The sequence below is a fragment of the Zalophus californianus genome, chromosome 13 (genome assembly GCF_009762305.2).
Source record: "Zalophus californianus isolate mZalCal1 chromosome 13, mZalCal1.pri.v2, whole genome shotgun sequence".
NCBI classification, from domain to species: Eukaryota; Metazoa; Chordata; class Mammalia; order Carnivora; family Otariidae; genus Zalophus; species Zalophus californianus.
The window spans coordinates 35,857,565-35,884,208 of NC_045607.1; the positions used below are offsets into that span (position 1 = coordinate 35,857,565).

At 38.9% G+C, this 26,644-nt stretch overlaps 1 protein-coding gene across 4 annotated transcripts in view; it reads right to left on the bottom strand.

Annotated features, from left to right (window-relative positions):
* Positions 1 to 26,644, bottom strand: part of RECK (reversion inducing cysteine rich protein with kazal motifs) — a 71,989-nt gene that overhangs the window by 7,097 nt on the left and 38,248 nt on the right. For all 4 annotated transcript variants that reach the window (XM_027615538.1, XM_027615539.1, XM_027615540.1 and 1 more), the window contains 8 exons: positions 25,197 to 25,464; positions 22,683 to 22,862; positions 19,167 to 19,379; positions 17,619 to 17,755; positions 15,493 to 15,633; positions 13,663 to 13,851; positions 11,388 to 11,510; positions 9,279 to 9,450 (listed from right to left, as the gene is read on the bottom strand). In XM_027615538.1, the coding sequence (XP_027471339.1) occupies positions 9,279 to 9,450; positions 11,388 to 11,510; positions 13,663 to 13,851; positions 15,493 to 15,633; positions 17,619 to 17,755; positions 19,167 to 19,379; positions 22,683 to 22,862; positions 25,197 to 25,464 (1,423 nt within the window). The remainder of the gene's footprint in view (positions 1 to 9,278; positions 9,451 to 11,387; positions 11,511 to 13,662; positions 13,852 to 15,492; positions 15,634 to 17,618; positions 17,756 to 19,166; positions 19,380 to 22,682; positions 22,863 to 25,196; positions 25,465 to 26,644) is intronic.

A 26,644-nucleotide genomic window follows, 5' to 3' on the forward strand; every position in this document is an offset into this window, starting at 1 on the left:
ATAACAGGATACATAAATGTTAGTCTGTAAAATAAAAGGAGAAGAATATAGCAAATAGCATTATTTTAATTTCAAAGGAAATGAGCTCTACTCTCTTTAGGGATAAGCCTCCTGCTCTGAAATGACCACCACCACCATCACTACTACTACTACCTACAGTCGCCTTTTCTGACAGGATTTAAAATTAGAATGCGTGTAGTTATGGGTTTTTTTGGAAATTTAAGACATTTGAAAAAAACAATGGAAAAGAATATTTAGAACTTCATTATCTATTAACATGGAAGGGATGAGAACCAAGAATATCAGGAGACATTCGGTAATTTTGGAAGGAAAAACTTTTATCAATTTGAGTATAGAGAAATAAGATCAATTGGAAAGTTGAGAATCCAGGGGCTAAGTTAAACATGATCAGGGCAGGGACTCTGTCTTGCTTAGTGCTGTGTCCTAGTGTTTAGAAAGATGGCTGGTACATCAGTAGGTATTTGATGAATGGACACAACTTCCTATTTTTTAAACAATTATTTTTTTGAACAGATAACACAAGCCCATGGTGAAATTGGAAAGATAGGAAATCGTATACAGTGCAAAATAAGTCACCGCCTACTCTTCCATCCCAGCCGTCGCATGCCCCTCAAGACAGCTGCTATTGTCAATTTCTTGTTTAGTTTTCCCGAGATCTTTTATGTAAGTATAAACATTTATATATGCTGAGTCATGAGTATGTGCATGTAAAATTTTGATAGGCTTGGACAAATTGCCCTCCATAGAGGATGTACCAACCTTCCCTTCAACCCCCTTCTTGTATGGGAGTGGATTCCTTACATTATGTTACCAAAATTTTTATCTTTGCCAATCTGGTAGAAAGAAAATGGTATATAGTTGTAGTTTTTTTTTTTTTAAGATTTTTTATTTATCTATTTGACAGCAAGAGAGAGACATAGCGAGAGAGGGAACACAAGCAAGGGGAGTGGGAGAGGGAGAAGCAGGCCTCCCGCAGAGCAGGGAGCCCGATGCAGGGCTTGATCCCAGGACCCTGGGATCATGACCTGGGCCGAAGGCAGACGCTTAACGACTGAGCCACCCAGGTGCCCCTACAGTTGCAGTTTTAATTTAATTTACATTTCTCTTAATATGAGAAAGGTGAAACATTGTGGTACACTGGCTGGATGTGCATCAAATTCATTTAATTTTCTTCCTGGGCACACATCTAGATTATATTTCCCAGGCTCCCTGGCAATAGTTGTGGCCAAATGATTGAGTTCTGACGGGAGTGTGGCTGGAAGTAGAGGTGAATGTTACTTTTAAACCTGGCCTATGAAAGCTTCTCAAGAGCAACCCTCATCAACAACCTAATATAAAAATGGGCAAAAATAAAAAAACCTAATAGAAAAATGAACCAAAGATACAAACATAGAAAAACAAAGTTATTAAACATTTGAAAGGCTTTTATTAGAGTACCTCTAGCTAGTGTATACAAACCCCAAAGTATCAGGACTTTAATATAAGTTCAAATACAATCCATTTGTGTGTTCAGCAGGTGGATTTCCACATAGTGATTCAGAAACCTAAGATCCCTCCATCTAGTGACTCCCAGCTCCTACAGAATCATAGTACTCTATATCTTCTGTCTGGCCAGCAGATACTAGGTTGTTGATTTTTTCATGTTGATTTGTAGGGACTCCTTATATTGTAAGGACATCAGCCCTTTCTCTGTGATATTCTTTCCAGTTTGTCATTTCTTACCAAGCAGAAAATTTTCATTTTCTTGTAGCTGCAATTTTCAATCTTTTCTTTTTATATTGGTTTTGTATTATACCCAGCATGACCTTCCCACTTTGAGATTTTATTGTTTTATTACAAGAGCAAAACAACCTTATTCAGAAGGGTTAGCTAATAGAGAAAATAAATGAACAAATAACAAAACAACCCTGAAGTCACATCCCAACACAACTATATCATTCTATCAGCTTATTTCTTATGCCCAGGATCCTGTCTTCTTTCCATAGGAACTTTTTGGGCTTAGTTTTCATGGTATAAGCTTTGCCAGATGGGTGACCAATTCTCTTTGCCATTTCTTTTAGTATGTGTGAGAATGGGTGACCAATTCTCTTTGTCATTTCTTTTAGTATGTGTGAGAATCTTCCCCTTGCTCCATACTGCATCAGGTTTTTCAGGATGGAGAAGCAATTGCTTATTCTCCACAATATCCTTTACAAGAAAAGGATGTGTCCTGTTCAGGTCTCTGAGGCAGCTAGTGAAAACTCCCTGTTCTAGAAGCCTAAATCTAAGAGAGTCAGCAGGACTCCTGCCCTGTGGCTACCATATACAGAAACCCATCATTACGGTAGATCCACTGTACTCTGAGCTCATGAGGAAACTGCAGAGGAAGGAACCTCTAAACAAATAATGTCACATAAAACTGAAGTTGCATTTCCAGAGATTTCTCATGTCCAATCCCTAAAATGGAGGTAGATAAGTAGAAAAAAATTTCCATTACTATCAGGCATAAATACCTATAATAAGAATACATCCATTTCTCTCATCTTGTCTGCTACCATTTGTGCCTCACACTTTCTGTTTTGGTCTTACAGAACTGCTATAGCTCCTGCGAGACACCATGCTATTTCCTCATCTCTAGCAGTCAAGATCTTTGCTCCTGTTGTTCTCTCTGCCTTCACCAACACCACCCTCCACCGTCAATCTTGCTGGCAATCTCCTCCTCGTCTTCTTAGCTGAGTATCACATCCTCCAGAGGCTTTCCCAGGCTGCCTCAACTCCACTTCTGGGCCTCCAATCATAGCATGTTATCAAGGAGCTTTACATGGCTCTTTCCCTGTAGACTGCAAACTCTTCAGGGCAGAGGTCTTCTTAATTCATTTTTGTATTTCAGTGTCTGGTAGACAATAGATGCTTAGTAAGTGGTGGTCTTCAGTTGAAAAAGATGAGGAGTGATTGGAGAAGATGGCAGTAGAGTAGGAAGACCCTAGGCTCACCTCATCTCACAAATACACTAGATAACTATCAAACCATCCTAAATACTCTGGAAATTGATCTGAAGACTAGCAGAACAAACTCCACAACTAGAAGTAAAGAAGAAGGTAGGAAGTGCAGAGACATGGCTCAGAAGAGAAATGGATCATGGCCCCTGTGGTGGGGGGGCAGTCACAGTTGCAGAGAAAGGTGAGAGACAAACCAGCACACAGGGGAGTGCATGGGGAAAAACAAATCCCCATAACAATTGGCTTGGAAAGCAAGAGGGCCTGAATTTCATGACTTCTTGGAACCAGTGGGACTTAAAGCCTGGAGTTTTAAAGGTCAGTGTGCTTGGCTCTGGGAGAGCTCAGAGGACATTGGGGCTGCTCTTGAAGAAAAGGCAGGGCCAACAGCTCAGAGACATACAGTGTGGAAACAGCAATCTGAAGAGCACCTGGGGCACACAGTAGGGAGGTTATTCACTCATCTCAGAATGTGTCCCAGAGAGACAGCATTCACAGAGACACCTCCAGGGAAAAAAGGAGCTGGCAGGCACCATTTCCCTCCCCCGCCTCTCAGCATAGGCACAGGGCCACCTTCAGGAACCAGTGCAGCACCAACACTCGCTACTTCACTTGCTTAAACCAAGCCCGACCCCATCATGTTCTGGTAGAACTGCCCCTTCCAGTAACAACTGACTGAGTCCCAGTGTGGCAGGGTCCCACCTCCAGAAGACTAGCCCAAACCTCTGCTCACACTGCATCTCCCCATGTGGGAGTTTTGCAGAGCCTAGGTTCTAGTAGCAGTGGTGACAAGTCTCATTTCACAAACAGACCCAAGCACACCTAGTTAAAATGCCCCACATTCAGGCCAGGATCAAACACTGCCCACGACAGGTAGAGAGCCTCTGCGGATGACTGGCCTGAAGGACAAAGTGGTCAGGACACAACAGCAGAGCACACGCAGCACACACTGGAGACACTCCCAGGAGCACCGGGCCCTAGGGAACAGGGGACACTATACTGCAGGGCACTACAGGACTTCTTCATAAAGCCATTACTCTCAACATAGAAAAACAAATAGTTATTAAACATTTGAAACGAGGCTTTTATTAGAGAACAGGGGAAGCAGTTGACTTTCCTAACACACAGAGACTTAAGACAAAATGAGAAGACAGAGAAATGTGTCCTAAACGAAAGAATAGGACAAGTCCACAGCCAGAGATCTAAGCAAAACAGACATAAATAACATGCTGATGGATAATTTAAAGCAATGATCAGATGGATACTCACTGGACTTGAGAAAAGAGTGGAGGACATTAGTGAGACACTTAACACAGAGATAAGGAATAACATAGAGATAAAGGGCTCAATAAACGAAATGAAAAACCCACTTGATGGAATGAACAGCAGGCTGGAAGAAGCAGAGGAATGAATTAATGACCTAGAAGACAGAGTAATGGAAAGTAATCAACCTTAACAAAAGAGAGAAAAGAGAATTACACAAAATGAGAAAAGACTTAGGGAACTCAGTGACTCCATCAAACATAATTACATTCATGTTATAGGAGTCCCAGAGGAAGAAGAGAGAAAAAGGGATCAGAGAATTTATTTGAAGAAATAACAGCTGAAAATTTCTCTAATCTGGGGAAGGAAACAGATATCTAGATCCAGGAGGCACAGAGAACCCCCAACAAAATCAATAAAAGCAGATCCACACTAAGACATACTGTAATTAAAATGGCAAAACACAGTGATAAAGAAAAAAATACTAAAAGCCACAAGACAAAAGAAGACAGTTACATATGAAAGAAACATCATAAGGCTATCACTGGATTTTTCAGTAGAAACTTGCCAAGCCAGAAAGGAGTGGCATAATATATTCAAAGTGCTGAATGGAAAAAAACTTGCAGTCAAGAATACTCTATCCAGCAAGGCTATCATTCAGAATAGAAGGAGAGGTAGAGCTTCCCAGACAAACAAAAACTAAAGGAGTTCATGACCACTAAACCAGCCATACAAGAAATATTAAAGAGTATTCTTTGAGTGTAAAGACCAAAAATTACAGTATGAAGGCAGGAAAAACAAAAGGAGTAAAAAATGAGTATTTCTGTAAAAAAATCAAAGAACTCACAAAATAAAATGATGTAATATATGACACCACATACCTAAAATGTGGGGAGGAGAGGAGTAAAGAATGAGTTCAAACTTAAATGACCATCAACTTAATATAGACTGCTGTATGGTGACAATGTTAGATACAAACCTAATGGTAACCACAATTCAGATACCACTAATAAAGAATAAAGAGAAAGAAATCCAAATACATCATTAAAGAAAACCAGCTAATGAGAGAAAGACAAGAAAGATCAGGGAAATCTTCAGAAAGCACCACAATAAATGGCAATAAGTACATATCTATCAATAATTACTTTGCATGTAAATGAATTAAATGCTCCAATCAAAGGACATAGGCTGACAGAATGGATAAGAAAACAACCCATCTATATGCTGCCTATAAGAGACTCATTTTAGACCTAAAGACACCTGCAGATTCAAAGTGAGGGGATAGAGAAACATTTATCATGCAAATGGATGTCAAAAGCCAGAGTAACAATACTTATATCAGACAAAATAGACTTTAAAACAAAGACTGTAACAAGAGACAAAGAAGGACACTATATAATAATAAAGGGTACAATCCAATAAGAAGATAAAACAGTTGTAATTATACATATAATAGTTAATACATATATAAATACATACAATAGTTAATAACAAACATAAAGGAACTAATTGATAATCATACAAAGTAGGGGACTTAAACACCCCACTGAAATCAATAGACAGATCATCTAATCAGAAAATCAACAAGGAAACAATGGCTTTGATGACACACTGGACCAGATGAATTTAACAAATACACTGAGAACATTCCATCATAAAAAAGCACAATACATTCTTTTCAAGTGCAGATGGAACATTCTCCAGAATAGATCACATCTCAGGCCACAAAACAAGCCTCAACAAATTTAAAAAGACTGAAGTTTTACCATACGTCTTTTCTGACCCAATGCTATGAAACTAGAAGTTAACCACAAGAAAAAATCTGGAAAGACCACAAATGCATGGGGGTTCATGTGCACTACTAAAAATGGGTCAATCAGGAAATAAAAGAAGAAATAAAAAAGTACATGGAAACAAATGTAAATGAAAACACAGTGGTCCAAACCCTTTGGGACACAGCAAAAGCGGTTCTAAGAGGGAAATTTATAGCAATACAAGCTTACCTCAAGAAGCAGGAAAAATCTCAGATAAACAACCTAATCTTACACCTAAACCAGCAGAAGGAAGGAAATAAGGATCAGAGCAGAAATAAGTTATATAAAAACTAAAATAAACAAAAAAACAAAAACCAATACAACAGAGCAATGAAACCAGGAGCTAGTTAAAAAAAGATCAATAATATTGAAAAACCTCTAGCTAGACTTACCAAGAAAGAAAGGGGACCCAAATAAATAAAATCACAAGTGAGAGAGGAGGAATAACAATAAACACCACAAAAATACAAACCATTATGAGAATATTATGAAAAACGATATGCCAATAAATTGGAGAACCCAGAAATGGATAGATTCTTAAAAACATATACCTACCAAAACTGAAACAGGAAGAAATAGAAAATTTGAACAGACTGATTACCAGCAAAGAAATTGAATCAGTAATTTAAAACTCCCAACAAAGAACAGTTCAGGACCAGATGGCTTCATAGGCGAATTCTACCAAACATTTAATGAGGAGTTAATACCTATTCTTCTCAAACTATCTCAAAAAATAGAGAAGGAAGGAAAAAAATCTTCTAAATTCATTCTATGAGGCCAGCACTACCCTAATGCCAAAATCAGATAAAGAAACCACAAAAAGAGAACTACAGGCCAATGTCTGTGATGAACATAGATGCAAAACCCTCAACAAAATACTTGCAAACCGAATCCAACAATACATTAAAAAACTCATACACCACGATTAAGTGGGATTTATTCCTGAGTTGCAAGGGTGGTTCACTATTCGTAAATCAATCAAATGATGCATCACATCACTCAGAAAGGATAAGAACCATATGGCCATTTCAATAGATGCAGAAAAAGCATTTGACAAAGTACAACATCCACTCATGAGAAAAACCCTCAACAAAGGTTTAGAGGGAACATAACTCAACATAGTAATGGCCATATATGAAAAACATATAAAAGCAACATCCTCCTCAATGGGGAAAAACTGAGAGCCTTTCCCCTAAGGTCAGGAAAAAGACAAGGATGACTGTTCTCATCACTTTTATTCAACATTGTACTGAAGTCCTAGCCACAACAATCAGACAACAAAAGGAAATAAAAGGCATCTAAATCAGAAGGAAGAAAAACTTTCACTATTTGCAGATCACATGACACTATACATAGAAGACCAGAAAGACTCCGCCAACAAACTGCTAGAACTGATACACAAAATCAATAAAGTTCCAGGATACAAAATCAATTTACAGAAATCTGTTGCATTTCTATACACCAATAATGAAGTAGCAGAAAGAGAAATTAAGAAAACAATCCCACTTACAATTACACCAAAAATAATAAAATGTCTAGGAATAAACCTAACCAAAGAGGTAAAAGACCCGTACTCTGAAAACTATAAAACACTGATGAAAGAAATTGAAGATGACACAAAGAAATGGAAAGACATTCCCTGCTCATGGATTGGCAGAACAAATACTGTTAAAATGTCTATATTAACCAAAGCAATCTACACATTTAATGTAATCCCTATCAAAATACCAGTAGCATTTTCCACAGAACTAGAACAAATAATCCTAAAATGTTTATGGAACCACAAAAGACTCTGAATAGCCAAAACAATCTTGAAAAGCAAAGCAGACCTAGAAGCATCACAATTCTAGACTTCAAGTTAGTAATCAAAACAATATAGTACTGGCACAAAAATAGACACATAGATCGATAAATAGAAAATCTAGAAGTAAATGCACAATTATATGGTCAATTAATCTTTGACAACACAGGAAAGAATATCCAATGGGAAAAAGAGTCTCTTCAACAAATGGTGTTGTGAAAATTGGACAGCAACATGCAGGAGAAAGAAACTGGACCACATTTTCACACAATACAGAAAAATAAATTAGAAATGGATTAAAGACCTAAATGTAAGACCTGAAACCATAAAAATCCTAGAAGAGAACACAGGCAGTAATTTCTCTGACATCGGCTGTAGCCACCTTTTTCTAGATGGGTCCCCTGAGGCAAGGGAAATAAAAGCAAAAACAAATTATTTGGACTACATCAAAATAAAAACCTTCTGCACAGCAAAGGAAACAATCAACAAAACTAAAACGCAACCTACAGAATGGGAGAAGATATTTGCAAATGGCATATCTGATAAAGGGTTAGTATCCAAAATACATAAAGAACTTATAAAACTCAACACCCAAAAAACAAATAATCCAGTTAAAAAATAGAAGACATGAACAGACATTTCTCCAAAGAAGACCTACAGATGGCCAATACACACATGAAAAGATGCTCATTACTCATCATCAGGGAAATGCAAATCAAAATTACAATGGGATATCACCTCACACCTGTCAGAATGGCTAAAATCAACACAAGAAACAACCAGTGTTGTAGAGGATGTAGAGAAAAAGGAACCCTCTTGCACTGTTGGTGGGAATGCAAACTGGTGCAGCCACTGTGGAAAACAGTATGGAGCTTCCTCAGAAAGTTAAAAATAGAACTACCCTATGATCCAGCAATTGTACTACTGGGTGTTTACTCAAAAAATACAAAAACACTCATTCAAAGGGATACATGCACCTCTATGTTTATAGCAGCATTATTTACAATAGCCAAGATATGGAAGCAGCCCAGTGTCCATCAATTGACAAATGGATAAAGAAGATGTGGTGTACATATATACACAATGGAATATTATTCAGCCATAAAAAACAATAAAATCTTTCCATTTCCAACAACATAGATTGAGCTAGAGAGTATAATGCTAAGTGAAATAAGTCGGAGAAAGACAAATATCATATGATTTTACTCAGATGTGGAATTTAAGAAACAAACACGGGGCAAAAAAGAGAGACAAACCAAAAAATAGACTCTCAACTACAGAGAACAAACTGATGGTTACTGGAGGAGAGGTGGGTGGGAGGATGGGTGAAGCAGGTGGTGAGCACGTGATTAAAATAAAAACTTTTTTTTAAAAAAGAAAAAGATAAGGAGCTATTTAATTTACCTTTGGTTTTTTGGGCAGGGATTAGGATTGCATGGATCCTTTGAGATGCATGATCCAAACTCAAACTGATGGTCTTGGAGGCCCACACAGCGAGCAAGGCAGGCACTGGGGTAAGTGCGTCCATTCTGCCCACACACGGGGACGAACTGATCTGCACAGTTACAGGGCAGACCTGTGGAGAGGACACACACCCAGTTATGGGTACTTGTACATTCCCCTGCCCATCATATTTCCTAATTAACATGGAGCTCCCAAGGGAAAATAGAATTGTGAATCAAGTCAGGAAAAAGCATCCCTCCAATCTCTGATAGTGCTTTTAAAGGTGGCAAGGCTCTGAAAAGCTGTTTGTCTGCATAATGGCTTTCCTTTGTTCCATTTATTGCCAGCTAATTGAGGCCTTCAGACCTTGATCCCAGGGGTGGAGACCCATATAAACAAAGCTATAGGTAGGAAAAGTAAAGAATGCTCCACCCAATCTAGTGTATAAATCTAGAATTCAGATGTCTTAAGTCTGGCTTGGGGGATTTCTGGAATGTTAAAGGGTAATAACAAAAGAATGAGAAAGTAACTTGTGAAATTACTGTAATTTTGAGACTTAAAAATGTTTATAAGCAATCAATCAAGAACACTATTTTCTTGACATTCCCATGCTTTATGCTGCTGGGTTATGCTCCGGGAAGCAAAAAGGCCAATGAGATGCGATGCTCTTTTCTTGAGAAGCAACAGCACGGTCTATTGCTATCTACTGGGATCTGCTTTGCTCCAGATCTGAAATACCCTTGGTGCTGGGTAAAGAGGAGAAAGGTAGCCTCCTAAATTTACTCCATTTCCTGTGGCTGCAGCACAAAGTTGATTCGTCTTTCCCCGGGAGTTAGTATGACACATGGAGAGGGGCGGGAAGAGAATAGATTAGGGATTTACCGACCTTGTACCTCCAGCCCACTGGAAATAAAAAGGAAATCAGGAATCAGAAGTGCAGAGAGGGCTGCTGGGCAAGTGAAGACAGGATTAACCCCGCCCCACCCTCTATCTACCCTGAGTACCAACCTTGATGCTTTACTGCCATCGTTGTTGTTGTTATCCTTATTATTATCCTCTATCTGCTCTGCTTTGATGAGAGCAATTCGTTCTGCTTAGAGAAACCATAAAACCATTGGGGATGAAGAGTAAATTAAAGATTTTTGTGGAAAACTACTTATTTATTTAATTTACTTATTTACTTACTTAGTTACACCTAAATGTACTTGGAAGATGAACTTTACAACTAGAAGGACCCTTTTTCCCTGTGGTGTGTAGCCCCTCATGTCCTGGGATAGATTAAGGTAATGACTGTTTAGCCAGCAGACTCTAAGGAGATTTTACTGGCCACAAAGTATACCACATTTCTTGGGACTCAGATATTGTCCCAGTCCAAACGCAACTCAGAGATGTTCATAGAAATGCCCAAGTCTCAAAATTACAGTAATTTCCCAAGTTACCTTCTTATTCTTCCCCTTCCCTAAGGCGATGAAGAGTGGAAGGAACCTACGTGATTAGTTTACAACCTTTGTCTTTATCTTGTTTTTGGTATTACCCTTTGACATCCCAGAAATCCCCCAAGCCAGACTTTAAATATCTACCTTCTAGATTTTAAACACTAGATTGGAAGGAGCATTCTTTACTTCTTCTACCTCTAGCTTACTTATAGGGGTCTCTACCTAATGAACTAAGGCAGGTCAGGGAAGAAGGTGATGAGAAAAACATTGTAACACAAACAAACTTAGAAAATACATTTTATAACATAACGGTAGGGGTGGATGCGGTATTTTAGCAGATAGAAAAGTTCCATTTAACCAAAACTGTCCCCATCACTTGGCCCTGATCTTTTTAAAAACCCATGGAATTTCAGATTATTAGTGCTGGAAGGGTCCTAGGAAACCATTTAGTTTAATGCCTTCAATTCAGAGGAAGAAACAGATCCAGAGAGGGCGAGTACCCTGTTCTCAGATTATGTGTTTATTTTACTGTGTACATTTGCAGTTATGGCAAGACCAGTGAAGCTGTCTTGAAGGGAAATGGGCACAAAGGGATGATGGCCGCTAAGGAAAGGTTCTGGGTGGCCACGGTTACCTGTGAAGGTGCGACGATCATCTTCTGAACTGTGTTCACTGAGGCACAGGCGAGTAGAACACACCAAATTGCCAGCAAAACAAGAACAGATATTGCAGTCAATATTAAAGGATGTCCCGTGACCTAAGAAAAGGAGAAATAAAATGTTGATCCATTTCATGCATTTATAAGTAAATCATACATTAAAAATTGAATCGTTTAAAACGTTTTAAAATAGGGCGCCTGGGTGGCTCAGATGGTTAAGCATCTGCCTTCAGCTCAGGTCATGATCCCAGGGTACTGGATCGAGTCCCGCATCGGGCTCCCTGCTCCTTGGGAGGCTGTTTCTCCCTCTGCTTCTCTCCCTCTCTCTTTCCCTCTGTCTCTCATGAATAAATAAAATCTTTAAAAAAATAAATAAAACGTTTTAAAATAGAAATTCTTGAAAGATGACTTCTGAATATACAAACTGAGAAATTAAATCTGTAATATTTATATTTTCATACTTACCTCCCACCATTTCTCTCCAAACTGCCATCATGCTAGTCTCACCAGACTGCTCCCTAATCTCTGAGAATGTTTCTGGCTGCCCCTCTTGCCTCACATGCTCCTCTCCTCCTCTGGAACTTCAGTCATCTCTTCAGATCAGCCCTGATGCCATCTTTGAATTGAAGACTCCCCTGATGCCCTGGCAGGAATGACTAGGTCCTTGAAGAGCACTTGGTCTGTTCCTTTTTTAGCTCTAATTCTCCCCCATCTGATCACGTACAGCATGATCTCAATCCCTCATCCCAGTTTTAGCCCCACAAAGCGCTAGTATGTTCTTCTGTAAAGAGTAGGCATTTAATCAGTGGAAGTCTATGGAAGGAATGAATTTGTTTATCCTCAGATACTGTGTGATACAAGGTACCTATATTACATTTTGGCTAAGTAGAATATGGATTAAAAAATGAATACCTAGGGGGGCCTGGGTGGCTCAGTCAGTTAAGCATCTGCCTTCGGGCTCAGGTCATGATCCCAGGGTCCTGGGATGGAGTCCCAAGTTGGCTCCCTGCTCAGTGGAGAGTCTGCTTCTCCCTCTACCTCTGCCCCTCCCTGCTGCTCGTGCTCCCATTCTCTTTCAAATAAATAAATAAAATCTTTTTTTTTAATTGTTTGGTTTTATTTTTTTATTATTTTTTTTAAGATTTTATTTATTTGAGAGAGAGAGAATGAGACACAGAGAGCACGAGAGGGAAGATGGTCAGAGGGAGAAGCAGACTCCCCGCCGAGCAGGGAGCCCGATGCGGGACTCGATCCCAGGACTCCAGGATCATGACCTGAGCCGAAGGCAGTTGCCTAACCAACTGAGCCACCCAGGCGCCCAATAAATAAAATCTTTAAAAAAAATGAATACCTGATTTGTTGGTCTAGGGCAGACACTTGCAGGCTCTTTCTCGCCAAAAACACCCTTCTTTCAAATAAGATCTCACACAGAAGAGTAAACCAAGAGGCATATGAAAGCAGAACTACCCTGGTCGATACGTATGGGGTAATGTAGGGGTGAGGGTAGCAGAGTGAAGAGCTGTCAGGGAGTACATTCTCAAAAGTAGTTTTTTTCCCCACAGTTTTTGAGGTCGTATATTGACATGAATGGTCATTAGGGCTATAAGCAAAACGCGGCTAAGGATGCAGTGAGAAAGCAAGACCCTGAGACTTATAGAGAGGGCATCAAAGGGTGGCAGGTCTTCATGTGCTCTATCCCAAGGCCTAGTCAACAGTGTAGTTCCCATCCTCCAGTTCACTTTCCACGATGTCAAACTCTGTCTTTTACTTCTGGTAAAGAGACAGTGGAGGAAGGGATGGGAAGGAGCATACCTGTGTCCTTGCCTGTGGAGGGCAAGGGCTTTGGAGTCAGACAGGCCTGGGACTGAATTCTGTTTTGGTCACTTACTAGCTGGGTAACCTGTCTGAGCATCAGCTTCCTCACAACAATACTGAATTCAAAGAACAACTGGGAGGCTCACATGAGATAATACAGGCCAAGACTTAGCATAGTGCTTGGCACACAATTAAAAATTCAGTAAGTATTAATTAATTGTTATTAGCTATTAGTCCCTTCTTAAGGAGGCTCCTAAGAGGGTTCCTTAGAAGTACTAGTGTCCTGTAGAGTACAGTTTAGGAAATACTGCCCTGGAGGATCTGATTTGTAGACTTTACTCTTCGGTGGTAATCTATCCAATGTTCTTCCTACAAAGTTAAGATAACTAATCTCATATTAAAAACAAAAAGCAAATAAATACAGCTCAAGACTCACTTTTTCTTTTTCCTCCAACAATGCAGGACTTCTGAAGATCTATACAGTGCATCTCCATACAGTTTTCCAAGAGTCCACTTTGTCCACATGAGCAAATTTTGTAACAACCAACTTCCCCAGCAGATGATGGCACCTGGATTAGTGTCCCTTGACGGACGATGAAATCAGAGGCTTCTCCCAATTTGCAACCTGTAGAAACAAAAATAAGCTGAGGGAGATGGTATTGTTCTATGACATTGTTTTATGACATTAGATATATTTTACATAAGTCTCATAGGTATTCTGTGGCTCCTAAAAATTATGTGATAGAACTTTCACTCAGCTAACGAACTGATTTGGTTCACTGACCAAAACATATCCTCTCAAATGAAAAATTCCATGTTCTGTGAGATAGTGGTGATTATAGACCTATACCCCAAAGTTAGCTATAGTTCAGTAAAAAATGCTATAAGATATATTTTTTTATTGCTTTGGGCTTATCAAGGATATTAAAAAATCACAGATATTTAAAAAATGGACTATGGAAACCGACAATATTTTTTATTTATTTTTAAAAGATTTTATTTATTTTTTTGACAGAGAGAGACACAGTGAGAGAGGGAACACAAGCAGGGGGAGTGGGAGAGGGAGAAGCAGGCTTCCCACTGAGCAGGGAGCCTGATGTGGGGCTCGATCCCGGGACACTGGGATCATGACCTGAGCCGAAGGCAGACTTTTAACGACAGCCACCCACGTGCCCAATGTTTTTTAGAATACTCTTGATCAGGAAAACTTTTAGTGATGGAATACAAGCATATTGTAAATTCAAAGAAAAGTTGAATACTTGATTGGGCTTAAGGAAAACCCATTCATTTCCAATTTTAACAAGATTTATATTGACTCTATAGTTGATATATTCTGGTATTATACAAATATTATAGATGATCCTTTGAGACATCATGCTTATTTAATTTAATCTTCTATTCCTTTTTACTTCATAGATATTTTTACATGGTGATTTTAACATGACAAAGAAACATTTTCAATTGGGAAGTAGATAAAAAGAAGCAAAATGTTGCCACACTGTACAACAGAAGAGATAAAGACTATCAAAATTCACTGGGATAAACATTTCTTATTCAAGAGGCCTCCTGCATTAAAAAAAAAAAAAAAAAAAACCAGGGACGCCTGGGTGGCTCAGTCATTAAGCATCTGCCTCCGGCTCAGGTCATGATCCCAGGGTCCTGGGATCAAGCCCCGCATCGGACTCCCTGCTCGGCAGGAAGCCTGCTTCTCCCTCTCCCACTCCCCCTGCTTGTGTTCCCTCTCTCACTGTGTCTCCCTCTGTCAAATAAATAAATAAATAAAATCTTAAAAGAAAATAAAAATTAAAAAAATTAAAAAAAATCAGTCTTAAAATCATATGCATCCCAATAAAACATTAAGCTCATGGAGATAATTGCACATCCCACTGAGTATGCCTTTTCTCCATATAACTAAAGGAAAGAAAAGAAAAAAACATGAACAATGTGCAGTACACTTTCTTAAACATCACAACATGGAAGAGAATGTATAAAAAACAGGCTCAAGGTTTTCTTTCCTTTTGTTGTCAAGAACCCTGTAACTCTTCATGAGAATCAGTTTACAATCTAAATGATAATTAAAATTACATTTGTCTTTGTTTTCTCCTGCCTATATAACTAACACAGGTTTATTGGGAAAACCTCAAATGTTACAGAAAAACATAACTTAGAAAATAAAGTCCATTGTGAGCTCACTCCAAAGATAATCCCTATACAGAAACACAAATCCATACCCCTCACCCCACACCCACACCCATCTACCTCTTACCTTGCACACAAGAGAATGGAAGGCAGGGATCTCCAGATGGACACCCCTTCCGGTTTACCTCACAGAGCTCATTAGCAGGGCAAGGATTTGGGTTACAGGGATGAGTGACTTCTTCTACAATGTTACCCAAAGTACTTGGCCCTGAAAAACCAAACACAGATCAGTTTAACCAACCCAAAAAGGTAAGAGAGATCTGTAAATTATCTGAATTAATTATGGCTAGAATAAATGGAGAGCTCATGACTAGAAAGTAAGGCCTGATTCTAGTAAACTATTAAAACACACAGATGCTCTGATCATTTGTGAATTTAGCATACACATACATACATTCATTCACTTGTTTATTTACTGGGTACCTACGATACGCTAGACAAGGTTCTGAGCACTGGAGATACAGTAGTGAACAAAACTGACAAATCCCTAATGTAGAAGTTACATTTTATTTGGGAAATAGACAATAAATAGACCGGGGGTATGCATGTGCATATGTGTCTCTGTGTGTATAAATAAAAAAGTCACCTAATGATAAGTAGTAAGTAGTATAAAGGGATGGTAGGGTGGTCAAACACGTGCTTATGGCTGAGAGGAATAACTTGGCACATTTTACCATAAACTATAATAATTCACTAAGGTAAGATGGGTCCTGTACCATGATTATATTTGTCAACTTGTGAAATAATGACCATGGAAGAGTCTCACTTAATATAAAGTATATGTGATATTTAAAGAGAGTATTAAAATTCAAACAAAAACATTTAACTTTTTTTCCTTCTACACATATATTTCACTGCTCTAATAGAGTCTAGGCTTGTGACTACATTAGCTTTGCTTACTTGAGTTTAGGCCAGACTCAGACTGTAGGGCTAATAAAGGTATAAGTATTCTTGGAGTTCATCTCATCCAGCCCAATCCTTTATAAACAGGGAAGCTGAGGCTGCAAAAAGGTGATCTGTCCAAAGTCACAGAGGCCTATACTCTAGTCTAATGCTCTTTTTTTTCACTATACTGGTCATAAAGGCTGAGGGACACAGTTTGTTGGCCTTAAGAAAATGTGGTTGATATCACTAGCTGCAAATCTAGCATCCACTCTTCTCTTCCTGCTTACTAATAATAGTGTGACAATGGGCCCACAGTTAAAAAGATCATCTTTCTCCATTTCCCTTACAGTTCGGGTGGTTTTCCCTTACACTAGAATATGGCGGCTAGAATTCTAGGAGGCATGTTGTGATAATAAAGTACCTCAAGTAACCTTGAGATGGAAGCCAAGCACTAAGGACAGTGCAGAAAGCAAAAGGAGCCTGGACTCTGGATGGTAGAACCACTATAATAGCCCTGGACTGTTTATTTCTGGGCTTTCCTTTACTTTTCCTTGTTCTTCTGTTATTTGCAGTAGAACTTAGTCCTATCTGACACAGGAAAACAAAGCAAGTAGGAGGTGAATTCAGTCTGCCTTTCCAGCCAGCTCGGGGCACTAACGCCCCCTGGTGGCAGCACAGACACTTGCGCTACCCTAACTACATACTCGGTGTGTATGAGTTCTACTCGTCCTCTCTCTGGTTTCCACCACACAGGGTCACCTCCTGCTGAGAAACTCAGCTCCAGGATCCCTCAATGAGACACCAACTTATTCTTCTAGCTCTTGGCAGGAATACTGTGGCAGAGACAAAAGTTCCATTTTCATGTACTAACCCAGACCGTCATTCCTTACTGCCTATTTGGTGGGTCAGTCTAAGCCAATGCCTGGCTCAGGTACACTAATATTCTCAGGACAAAAAGCTGAAGATTCCCTGGGGAAATTCCACTTCCTGGTCAAATCATGGCAAGGGGACAGCAATGATATGGAGCTATTATCTAAGATGCTTGTCCCAGATTCACTGCTTAGAATTCCTGATTGACGATAGTTCATCACTTCCTCAGACTGATAAGATAGTCACTTGGGCCTATATATTTTAAGATGACAATTCTTTCCAGGGCCAAAAAGACCAAGCGAATAAGATAAGAGTCTGCAATTGAGATAGTATAATTAAACCACACATTCTCAAGAGATAGATGTTCATCCAAAGCAAACATGAAGGGCAGAGATGAAAGGGAGAAATATTTGAAATCTAAAAAAACAAAGTACTTACTTAGGTATGTATCCAAAGGTATACAATTCTCTAGGTCATCTGTAGGTGACAGAAGCTCACAAATACTTTCAGCTGTGTGGTCTTCAGGGAATTTGTGCTGGTCCCCACATTTCTTGAGAATCTCCACACAATCTGATCTTAAAGAGAAAAATAAAAATTTAGAGTTCAAGGAAGCTCCTCATGTTTTCTAGTCAATATCAACCCTGTTTCTGAAGGCTTCCAGAAGGTGAGTTTTCATAACAATATTTTACAACTGGTTAGGTCAGAGTAATGGCAAAAGAAAACAGGAGTCATAGAAGACCTCAGGTTGCATAGTAGTAAGTAATGTATTATACTAGCAAAGCATCCCTTTCTCTTATCTGAGATCAAAGGCCTTGCTCAAATTTTATACTCATACTGTTACTACCATCAGTGTGGCTTGTCCCAGTCTTTGAAAGGAAATTAAACTAGGCTAGTCTGATTTCCTCTTTGCAAAATCATACATCTTTTCTTTCAGGACCTTATGCTTACTTGCTTCTTCCTCCTTCTGTCCCCTTCTCTTTTTAAATATCTTTTTAGTTATCAACATTAAGGTGTTTGGCCCATAACAACTGGAAAGTATACTACTTTAAAATTTTCTCAGTTTTCAAAAGGGATTTGATTCCTTTTCTATAAATTTTTGTGCTATGAGTCTATAAATTTCCCACTGGTTGCCTCTTGTCACCCAACTTACCCCTCATCTTTCCCCTTACTCAAGTCATGGCCAAGTCATGCCAGAGAATAGATCTGGACCCTGTTTAAGGTTGAAATAATCTGCAATCAGTCATCAAGTGTCCAGCGGCACCAAGACACATACCAACTTAGGGGCTGGATATTGACTTGGTTTTTAGAAAGTTTTTGGAAAAATAGATGCTTGAAGATCAGCTGGCATAGATTACTACATGGCTAATGCTTTTGGTTTCACCCAGGACAGCAGCTTTCACCTTTACTTTATCCTAGATCTCCTAAACAAACCATTCACAAAACGCTCACTAGAAATAGGCCCTAATAACTATATTCACGAACTCCCTCACATGCACAGAACACCTACTATGTGTCAGGACTACGCTAATCCCTGAAGAGAAGAAAAAGAGGAAAGAGGAGACAAGAAAAAGAAGTTACAAGGAATAAACTCCTCAAGGAGAACAAAGGCTAACAGAATGTAAGTACACAAATTAAAATATAAAAATAGAGTTGAGTATTGAAGGTACTTGACAAATGTTTCTGGAACTAAATTCCGTAAGAGAAGTTCACAGATCTTTCCGGCTATAATAGTAATTTATCCTTCCTACAAACTTCTGTAGACCTTTATTTGAAGATTCCATGGGAATGACTGGCATTTGAGAGAGGCTAAGAAAGTCAGTCAGTGGGCAAGTGGAGATGGAATCGTATCTCAAGCAGAGGAAAAACCGAGAAAGCATTTGACATGTAGGGAGGATGGGCAAAGAGAAGTGGTGGGAGAGAAAACTCTGTGGTTCGGATCATGATCTAAACCAAGACTAGAGAGTCATTACGAGGAAAGAAACTTACTTGCAAATAATACTTCCCCGGGATTTACTATGACAAGGTTTAATCTGCAGTGAACAAGCTACCGCTTTCCACATTTCTGGCTGGCACTTCTTAATGTCAAGAACAGGTATGTTTATAAACGGCATCTTTATGCTTCCTTTCTCCCACAGCTTCATGTCATTCATGGCTCCTTGATCTGACTGAGCATTACAACTCCTGAAAAGTTCTGTTGGCCTGAAAAGAAAAAAGGTCAGAAAGAATCAAGAGGCAATTATTTTCTAGAGAGAAGTAATAGGTAAGATCCTGATGTACTAATGCAGTAGGAAAATCTGATTTTCTTAAAGAAAGTACATATAATGCATCAAAGGATATCAGCTTTGAATGCATGGTGGCTATTTTGATGTCTTTGGTGAAAGACCCTTGAAAGTTTTTTGCCTACTTTTTTTTAAATTGGGTTGTTTGACTTTTTTTTTAAGATTTTATTTATTTGACAGAGAAAGAGAGAGTACAAGCAGGCAGAGGGAGAGGGAGAAGCAGGTTTCCTGCTCAGCTAGGAGCCTGACTCAGGACTCGACCCCAGGACCTTGGGATCACGACCTGAGCTGAAGGCAGATGCTTAACCGACTGAGCCACCCAAGTGCCCCAAGGGTTGTTTGACTTTTTATTATGATGTTACTGGAGTTATTTATATATTTTGGTTACAAGTCCTTTGTCAAATGTATGTGTGACTGTAAATGCGCACATGTGATATACTGAATATTTTCTCTCAAACTGTGGCCTGCCTTTTCAAATCTTATGTGGTGTCTTTCGGTGAATAAGTGTTTACTGTTGAACCCTAACTCATTATTTTTTTTTCTTTTATAATTAGTGCATTTTGGGCGCCTGGGTGGCTCAGTTGGTTAAGCGACTGCCTTTGGCTCAGGTCATGATCCTGGAGTCCCAGGATCGAGTCCTGCATCGGGCTCCCTGCTCCGCGGGGAGTCTGCTTCTCCCTCTGACCCTCCCCCATCTCATGTGCTCTCTCTCTCTCTCTCATTCTCTCTTTCAAATAAATAAATAAATCTTTAAAAAAAAAATTAGTGCATTTTGTCTCCTGTCTACAAAATCGTTGTCTACACCAGGTTTGTCAAGATATTCTCCTAAGTTTTCTTCTAGAAGCTTTATATTTTCAGCTTTTATGTTTTGCTCTATGACCCATCTTAAATTAATTTTATTTTATTTATTTATTTGTTGAGAGAGAGAAGAGGCAGGAGGCGGAGAGGGAGAGAGAATATCAAGCAGACTCCAGGCTGAGCACACAGCCCAACCTGGGGCTCAATCACAGCACCCTGGGATCATGACGCTTAACTGACTGAGCCACCCCAGGCGCCCCTAATTTGTGTTGCTTTATAACAAGTCTTGAAATCAGGTACTGTAAGTTCTCCAAATTTGTTATTTTTAAAAAAAATTCTTTTAGCTATTCTAGGTCCTTTGTATTTTCATTTGAATTTCAGAGTTAGTCTGGCAATTTCTGTTTTAAAAAGCCTGTTGGGATTTTGATTGGGATTGCATTGAATCTAGAGATCAGTCTCAGGAGAATTAACATCTTTTTTTTTTTTTTTAAAGATTTTATTTATTTATTTGACAGAGAGAGACACAGCGAGAGAGGGAACACAAGCAGGGGGAGTGGGAGAAGGAGAAGCAGGCTTCCCGCGGAGCAGGGAGCCCGATGCGGGGCTTGATCCCAGGACCCCAGGATCATGACCTGAGCCAAAGGCAGATGCTTAACCGACTGAGCCACCCAGGCGCCCCAGGAGAATTAACATCTTAACAATATTGAGTCTTCTAATCCATGAACACAGTACCTCTTTCTGTTTATTCACTGTCTTTAATTTCTCTCTGCAAAGTTTTCTGGTTCTCAATGTGTTCTTGCACCTCTTTTGTTAAATTTACCCTAAGTATCTCATGTTTTTTGATGCAATTGTGTAAATTTGTATTTTTAAAATAAATTTCATTTTCCCATTGTTTGTTGCTAACATACAGAAATACAATCGGCTTTTCAATGTTAACCTTGTATACTGTCACTTTGTTAAATTTAAGGATTTACCGGGAGTTTGTTTGCAGATTTGGGGGCATCTCCTTTTGTGGTTCCCACCTTTCTCGGGTTTTCTACTCCTGCATCTAGCCACTCTGGCAGCCCTAAACTATGATCCCTAACTCCTCAGCCCAAGACTGCTGCTTTTTGCTTGAATTCTTTATGCCATGCAAGGGGGCTGAGGGTGCCCATGAAGGAAAAACTGGATAAATGCGGCCCTCGTGCAGTGTGGTTTCTATGTTTCATGAGATACAGCCCCTCCTGCTTTTGGTCACTCTCTAACACCTTCAAAACAATACTTTTTAAATATTTTGTACAGAGTTCATAATTGGTACTTGCAGAAGTATTAGTTTGATACAAACTACTCCACTATCCCCAGAAGCCAGACTATGAGTCCAAGTTTAACTTCAAACATTTCATAGATTTCAAATTTACTCAATCTCTAAACCATGTCCTTACTGGCTAACACTCTATTATCAGCTGTAAAGATATCTCAATTTTCTTACTTGAAATAATATTCTGAATACCTTTTTAAAAAATATTCTGAATACTTTTAAAAGAATAGGATTATGTTCGTTTGAACTTCTGTCTGACCCAACCTAATGATTCTTTTTTTTTTAAAGATTTTATTTATTTATTTATTTGAGAGAGAGAATGAGAGAGAGAGAGAGAGCATGAGAGGGGGGAAGGTCAGAGGGAGAAGCAGACTCCCCGCTGAGCAGGGAGCCCAAGGTGGGACTCAATCCCGGGACTCCAGGATCATGACCTGAGCCGAAGGCAGTCGCTTAACCAACTGAGCCACCCAGGCGCCCCCAACTGAATGATTCTTTCCCTCTTTGCCCCCTTGATCTCCAGGCTGTAGCTCACAAAACTGGCCCCCTCTTGCTTAGAAACTCTCTCTGTGCCTTCTCTGATATGGTGTTCTCTAAGCTTCTGGATGCCTTTTTGTTCTCTTCACTGTTTGTTCAGCCATTCAGTTTTGGGCCCTTGTTTTTTTAACCGTACTTGATACTTCAAGAAAATACAAATAGTAAGACAATATTTTTGTATGAAATAGCAAACTTGCTGAGTGGGACCTTCAGACTGGTTGAAGTAAACTTCGAAGTAAACTGTTCAAAAGAGAGCATTTGGACGGCCAAATTGTTCACAGTGATTTATTCTGCAATGAACTGTTTCCACTGGTTGTGTAATAGAAGGAAGAGGGGAAGAATGGTAGGCTGAAGGCAGAAAAGATTCTTTGAATTCTAGATGCTTTAAGTATCTCTAGTCTAGAAGGGACTTTGTTATAGCGCTTCCTTTCCCAGAGGTGATTTACCAGATGAGTTATAGCATTTAAAGATGAAATCATAAAAAAAATACTACTTCCTTTTAACTTGGCATCAGAGTAAAGTGGTCTTTTCACTTATTTAAAAACAAGATAATGATAAAATACTTCCATTCCATGTACAATAGTTTGCTCTTACCTGTTGTTAAAATTAGTACAGTAAGTAAGATTTCTACAGCCCAATTGGCAAGGTTCCCGAACATCTGCTAAACAGGTCAGCATGGACACTTCCACTGGATTATATTCACAAAAACGATCAAACTCTTGCCAACTCTGTGTATTGCCCCAGCTCATGCTGTAAAGTTTAGTGCACAGTTCTCTGAAATAAAGGCACAAATGCAGAAATGCAGATGAGCCAAATGAATAATTTGATTCGCATAAAACTCAAATTCTATGAACTATATTCTAGAATATAAATAAGAAAAAAATTACAAAAACCAAAAAACTAAAATTTATCTCCTAGAATTTAGAGCCATAAACAGTGAACTCTTCCATGAAAATGTTAGCCTTCTTTTATCATCCATCTCTTTCCATTTCCACATGATTGCTACAAAGCTCAGTGCTAAATGTAATGTTTAATTTCGGTACTTGTACATCCTTATTCTTGGCACAGTTATTTCCTCTATATTTCTGATCTCTCTTTTACCTTTATGTAAAGTAAGGTAAGGCATATGGTTTTGCCTCCACAAAGATAGATTCTCCTATATTTATATTTCAACCACAGGAGGTGAAAATGTGACATGGTCCTCAGATTTAAGCAGCTTTACAGACTTAGGGTTCACTAGTTTTTCTCTGAAAAATTATCCCAAAGCCACTTATATTCCTTAAGATAGGCCAAGGTAGTCTACATGTAAAAGCTGATGAATTCCAAGGCTTCTATATACTATTGTAGTTAATATATGACAATCTCATTTGTAGTACTTGATGATTACAAAGCAACTTGCATATGACTAAAATAATATCAGTACCATTTCCAAAGTGCCTTCACATTAGTTTAATTTTTAAAATTTATAAAATAAAAATGGAAAAAACATAATACATGTAATATAAAATACACTACCAAAATATGCAAAGTCACAAGTAAAAATTCTCCATTCTTGCATTTTATTTGACTTTCATATTCAACCCTATGAGAAGGATGTTTTTACTTTTATAATTTTGCTCATTCACTCTACTGATGTTTACTGAGTGCCTATTTTGTGTTAGACCCTGTTCAAGGCACTGGATATATAACAGTAAATAAGAGAGACAAGGTCCCTGCTCTCCATGGAGCTTATACATCATAGAGAGGAGGAAGCTGCGAATGAGTTAAATTAGGTACTTTGAGCTAGAAACCAGTCCTTTCTCTAGTCCTTAACTTTCTCTATGACCTTGAACAGACTGTTCAATAACATCTCAGAATTAGCTTTCTATATATAAGCAGGAATTATACAAACCAACACCAATCATAAGATGGAAATAAACCATAAAACGTTACATCAAGTTAAGGTAGGGCAAAGTGTTTCCAATCTCCAATGACTTTAGGGCATAAATACTTTTAAGGACATTCAAAGAATTACTCAGCATCCCTCCCATAAATACATTTAATTCCTATCAGCAATTAAATTTCCTTAATTATAGGACCAACTTAACTTCTCTTTAAGCTCTTCTATTAATTTTCTTCAGATATCTTCCAGTTTTTTTATATCTTTGGTAAAGTTTGGTGAGTTATTCTGGGCACAATTTTTGCTAAAGGTCCATTCAATTTAGAAACCACAGGAAAAACTGTTTCACTCCTGGTAGGTGATATTTCAGGATGTTCTAGTAATATGTGGTCCATTTTCACCTAAAATATCCCTAATAAAGCAAACTTTTTTTTTTAAAGATAAATTTTGTCTTTTTTTTTTTTAAAGATTTTATTTATTTATTTGAGAGAGAGAATGAGAGACAGAGAGCACGAGAGGGAAGAGGGTCAGAGGGAGAAGCAGACTCCCTGCTGAGCGGAGAGCCCGATGCGGGACTCGATCCCCGAACTCCAGGATCATGACCTGAGCCGAAGGCAGTCGCTCAACCAACTGAGCCACCCAGGTGCCCCAATAAAGAAAACTTCTATTTCACCTGTGTTCTGCCATGACTTTAGTTATCTCCATTTATTCTTGTCTCTTAGATTGTTTCTTCCATCTTATATTTGTATAATTTTTCCCTAAGTGTATCATCCAAATGAATGCCAATACACTGTTATCTAACTTTGGGTTTAAGTGCCAACCCAGATCATTCACCAATATATACAAAAGGTCAGTTACTGTTCAAAGTTTCATAATTTAACAAAGAGAATATCCCTTAGATGTCACATCAAAACATCTTCTAAACTGTAAGCTTACTTAATGATAGCCTTGAGGGTAGAATCCATGTTGCATCATCTTTAAATATTTATTGCCCTGCCAATGTTAATCCTCTATACTCCAAAACACAGTTCTTTTAGCAATGTTCAAAAACAATGTCTTATGTACACATGACGCTTAATAAATATTTGCTGGATGAAAGAAAGATTTTACATCTTCTAAACTCTTAAGTCTACACAATACAAAAATATAACGTACATTTGCTAGGCTTAAAATCACTAATTAAAACGCTATTTTCTACTGGTTTTAATAAAGGAAAATGAGATACTGACCTACATGTTGAAGTGTTTGCTTTAGAACAACAATGCAATTTAGCTCCATCAAGGCCCGTAGAGGGAGGAGGGTGTAGAGTGACGCCAGGGTGAACAGACTGTGAGCTTTCAAGAAAACACTGCCAAAGAGGATCCTGAGGCAAAGGCTGGGTCTTACAACCCTCAATGAGGCCATCAACAATCTCCATTTCTGTTTTCTTAGACATCAGAATTCTCTTGCAGGCATTTTGGCAAGCATGGTCTTCAGCTCTGTCACAGCAATATAAACCTACATTTTCAGAATATATGTGACTTAATTAGCTGATTTTATGTCATGCACTGCTCAGAACAAAAGAACATGGTGGTATACTGGAAATACTACTACTCAGTCATATGTCAGTATCTGTAGTACACAGACCCTACCAAATTCTCTCTCCATTACTTTGCAGTGTAGCAAATAACTGAAGAGCTAAAGTGGACAAGGTAACTATTACCAGAATTTACCACTATCTCCAAACATGGGATCTTCAGCACCAATACTACATAAATGAAAGGTCATCTCGTCCTACACCTAAGAAGTCCTTATATGCGAAGTATCTTATGTTCCTGGAAAAGGTATTACAGATCAAACTGGAATTATTTCATGCTAGAAACTGCCTAAAAGGGATTGTGTTCTTGACAGAATGACAGAGATGACTAATTTCAATAGCAAAACCCACAAAAACCATAGTCCATCACATTTGGGGATATAAAGCTTTCATATATCTGTGCAAGTTAACTAATCTAAGTTGTATAAGATTTTTTGTTTATTCATTTTAGAGAGAGAAAAAGAGCACGCACTCGAGCAAGAGCACAAGCAGGGGGGAGGGTCAGAAGGAGAGGGAGAAGCAGACTCCCTGCTGAGCAGGGTGCCTGCTGCGGGACTGGATCCCAGGACCCTGGGATCATGACCTGAGCTGAAGGCAGACGCTTAACTTACTGAGCCACCCAGGCACCCCTCTAAGTTGTAATTTAAGTAACATAATAGCATACTCTGACAAGATATCAGGTTGCTTCTGCCTTTAAAATGAATGAAGTTTGAGGTGACTGGGTGGTGTCATCGGTTAAGCATCAGACTCTTGGTTTTGGCTCAGGTAGTGATCTCAGGGTTGTGAGATCGAGCCTGCATGGGGCTCCACACTCAGTGGGAAGTCTGCTTAAGATTCTCTCTTTCCCTCTCCCTCTGCCCCTCCGCCCCATGCACATGCACTCTCTCTCTAAAATAAATAAATCTTTAAAAAAATGAATAGGGATGCCTGGGTGGCTCAGTGATTAAGTGTCTGCCTTTGGCTGGGGTCATGATTCCAGGGTACTGGGATCAAGTCCTGCATCAGGCTCCTTGCTCAGCAGGGAGCCTGTTTCTCCCTCTGCCTGCCACTCCCCCAGCTTGTGCGCTCGCTCTCTCTCTGACAAATAAATAAATAAAATGT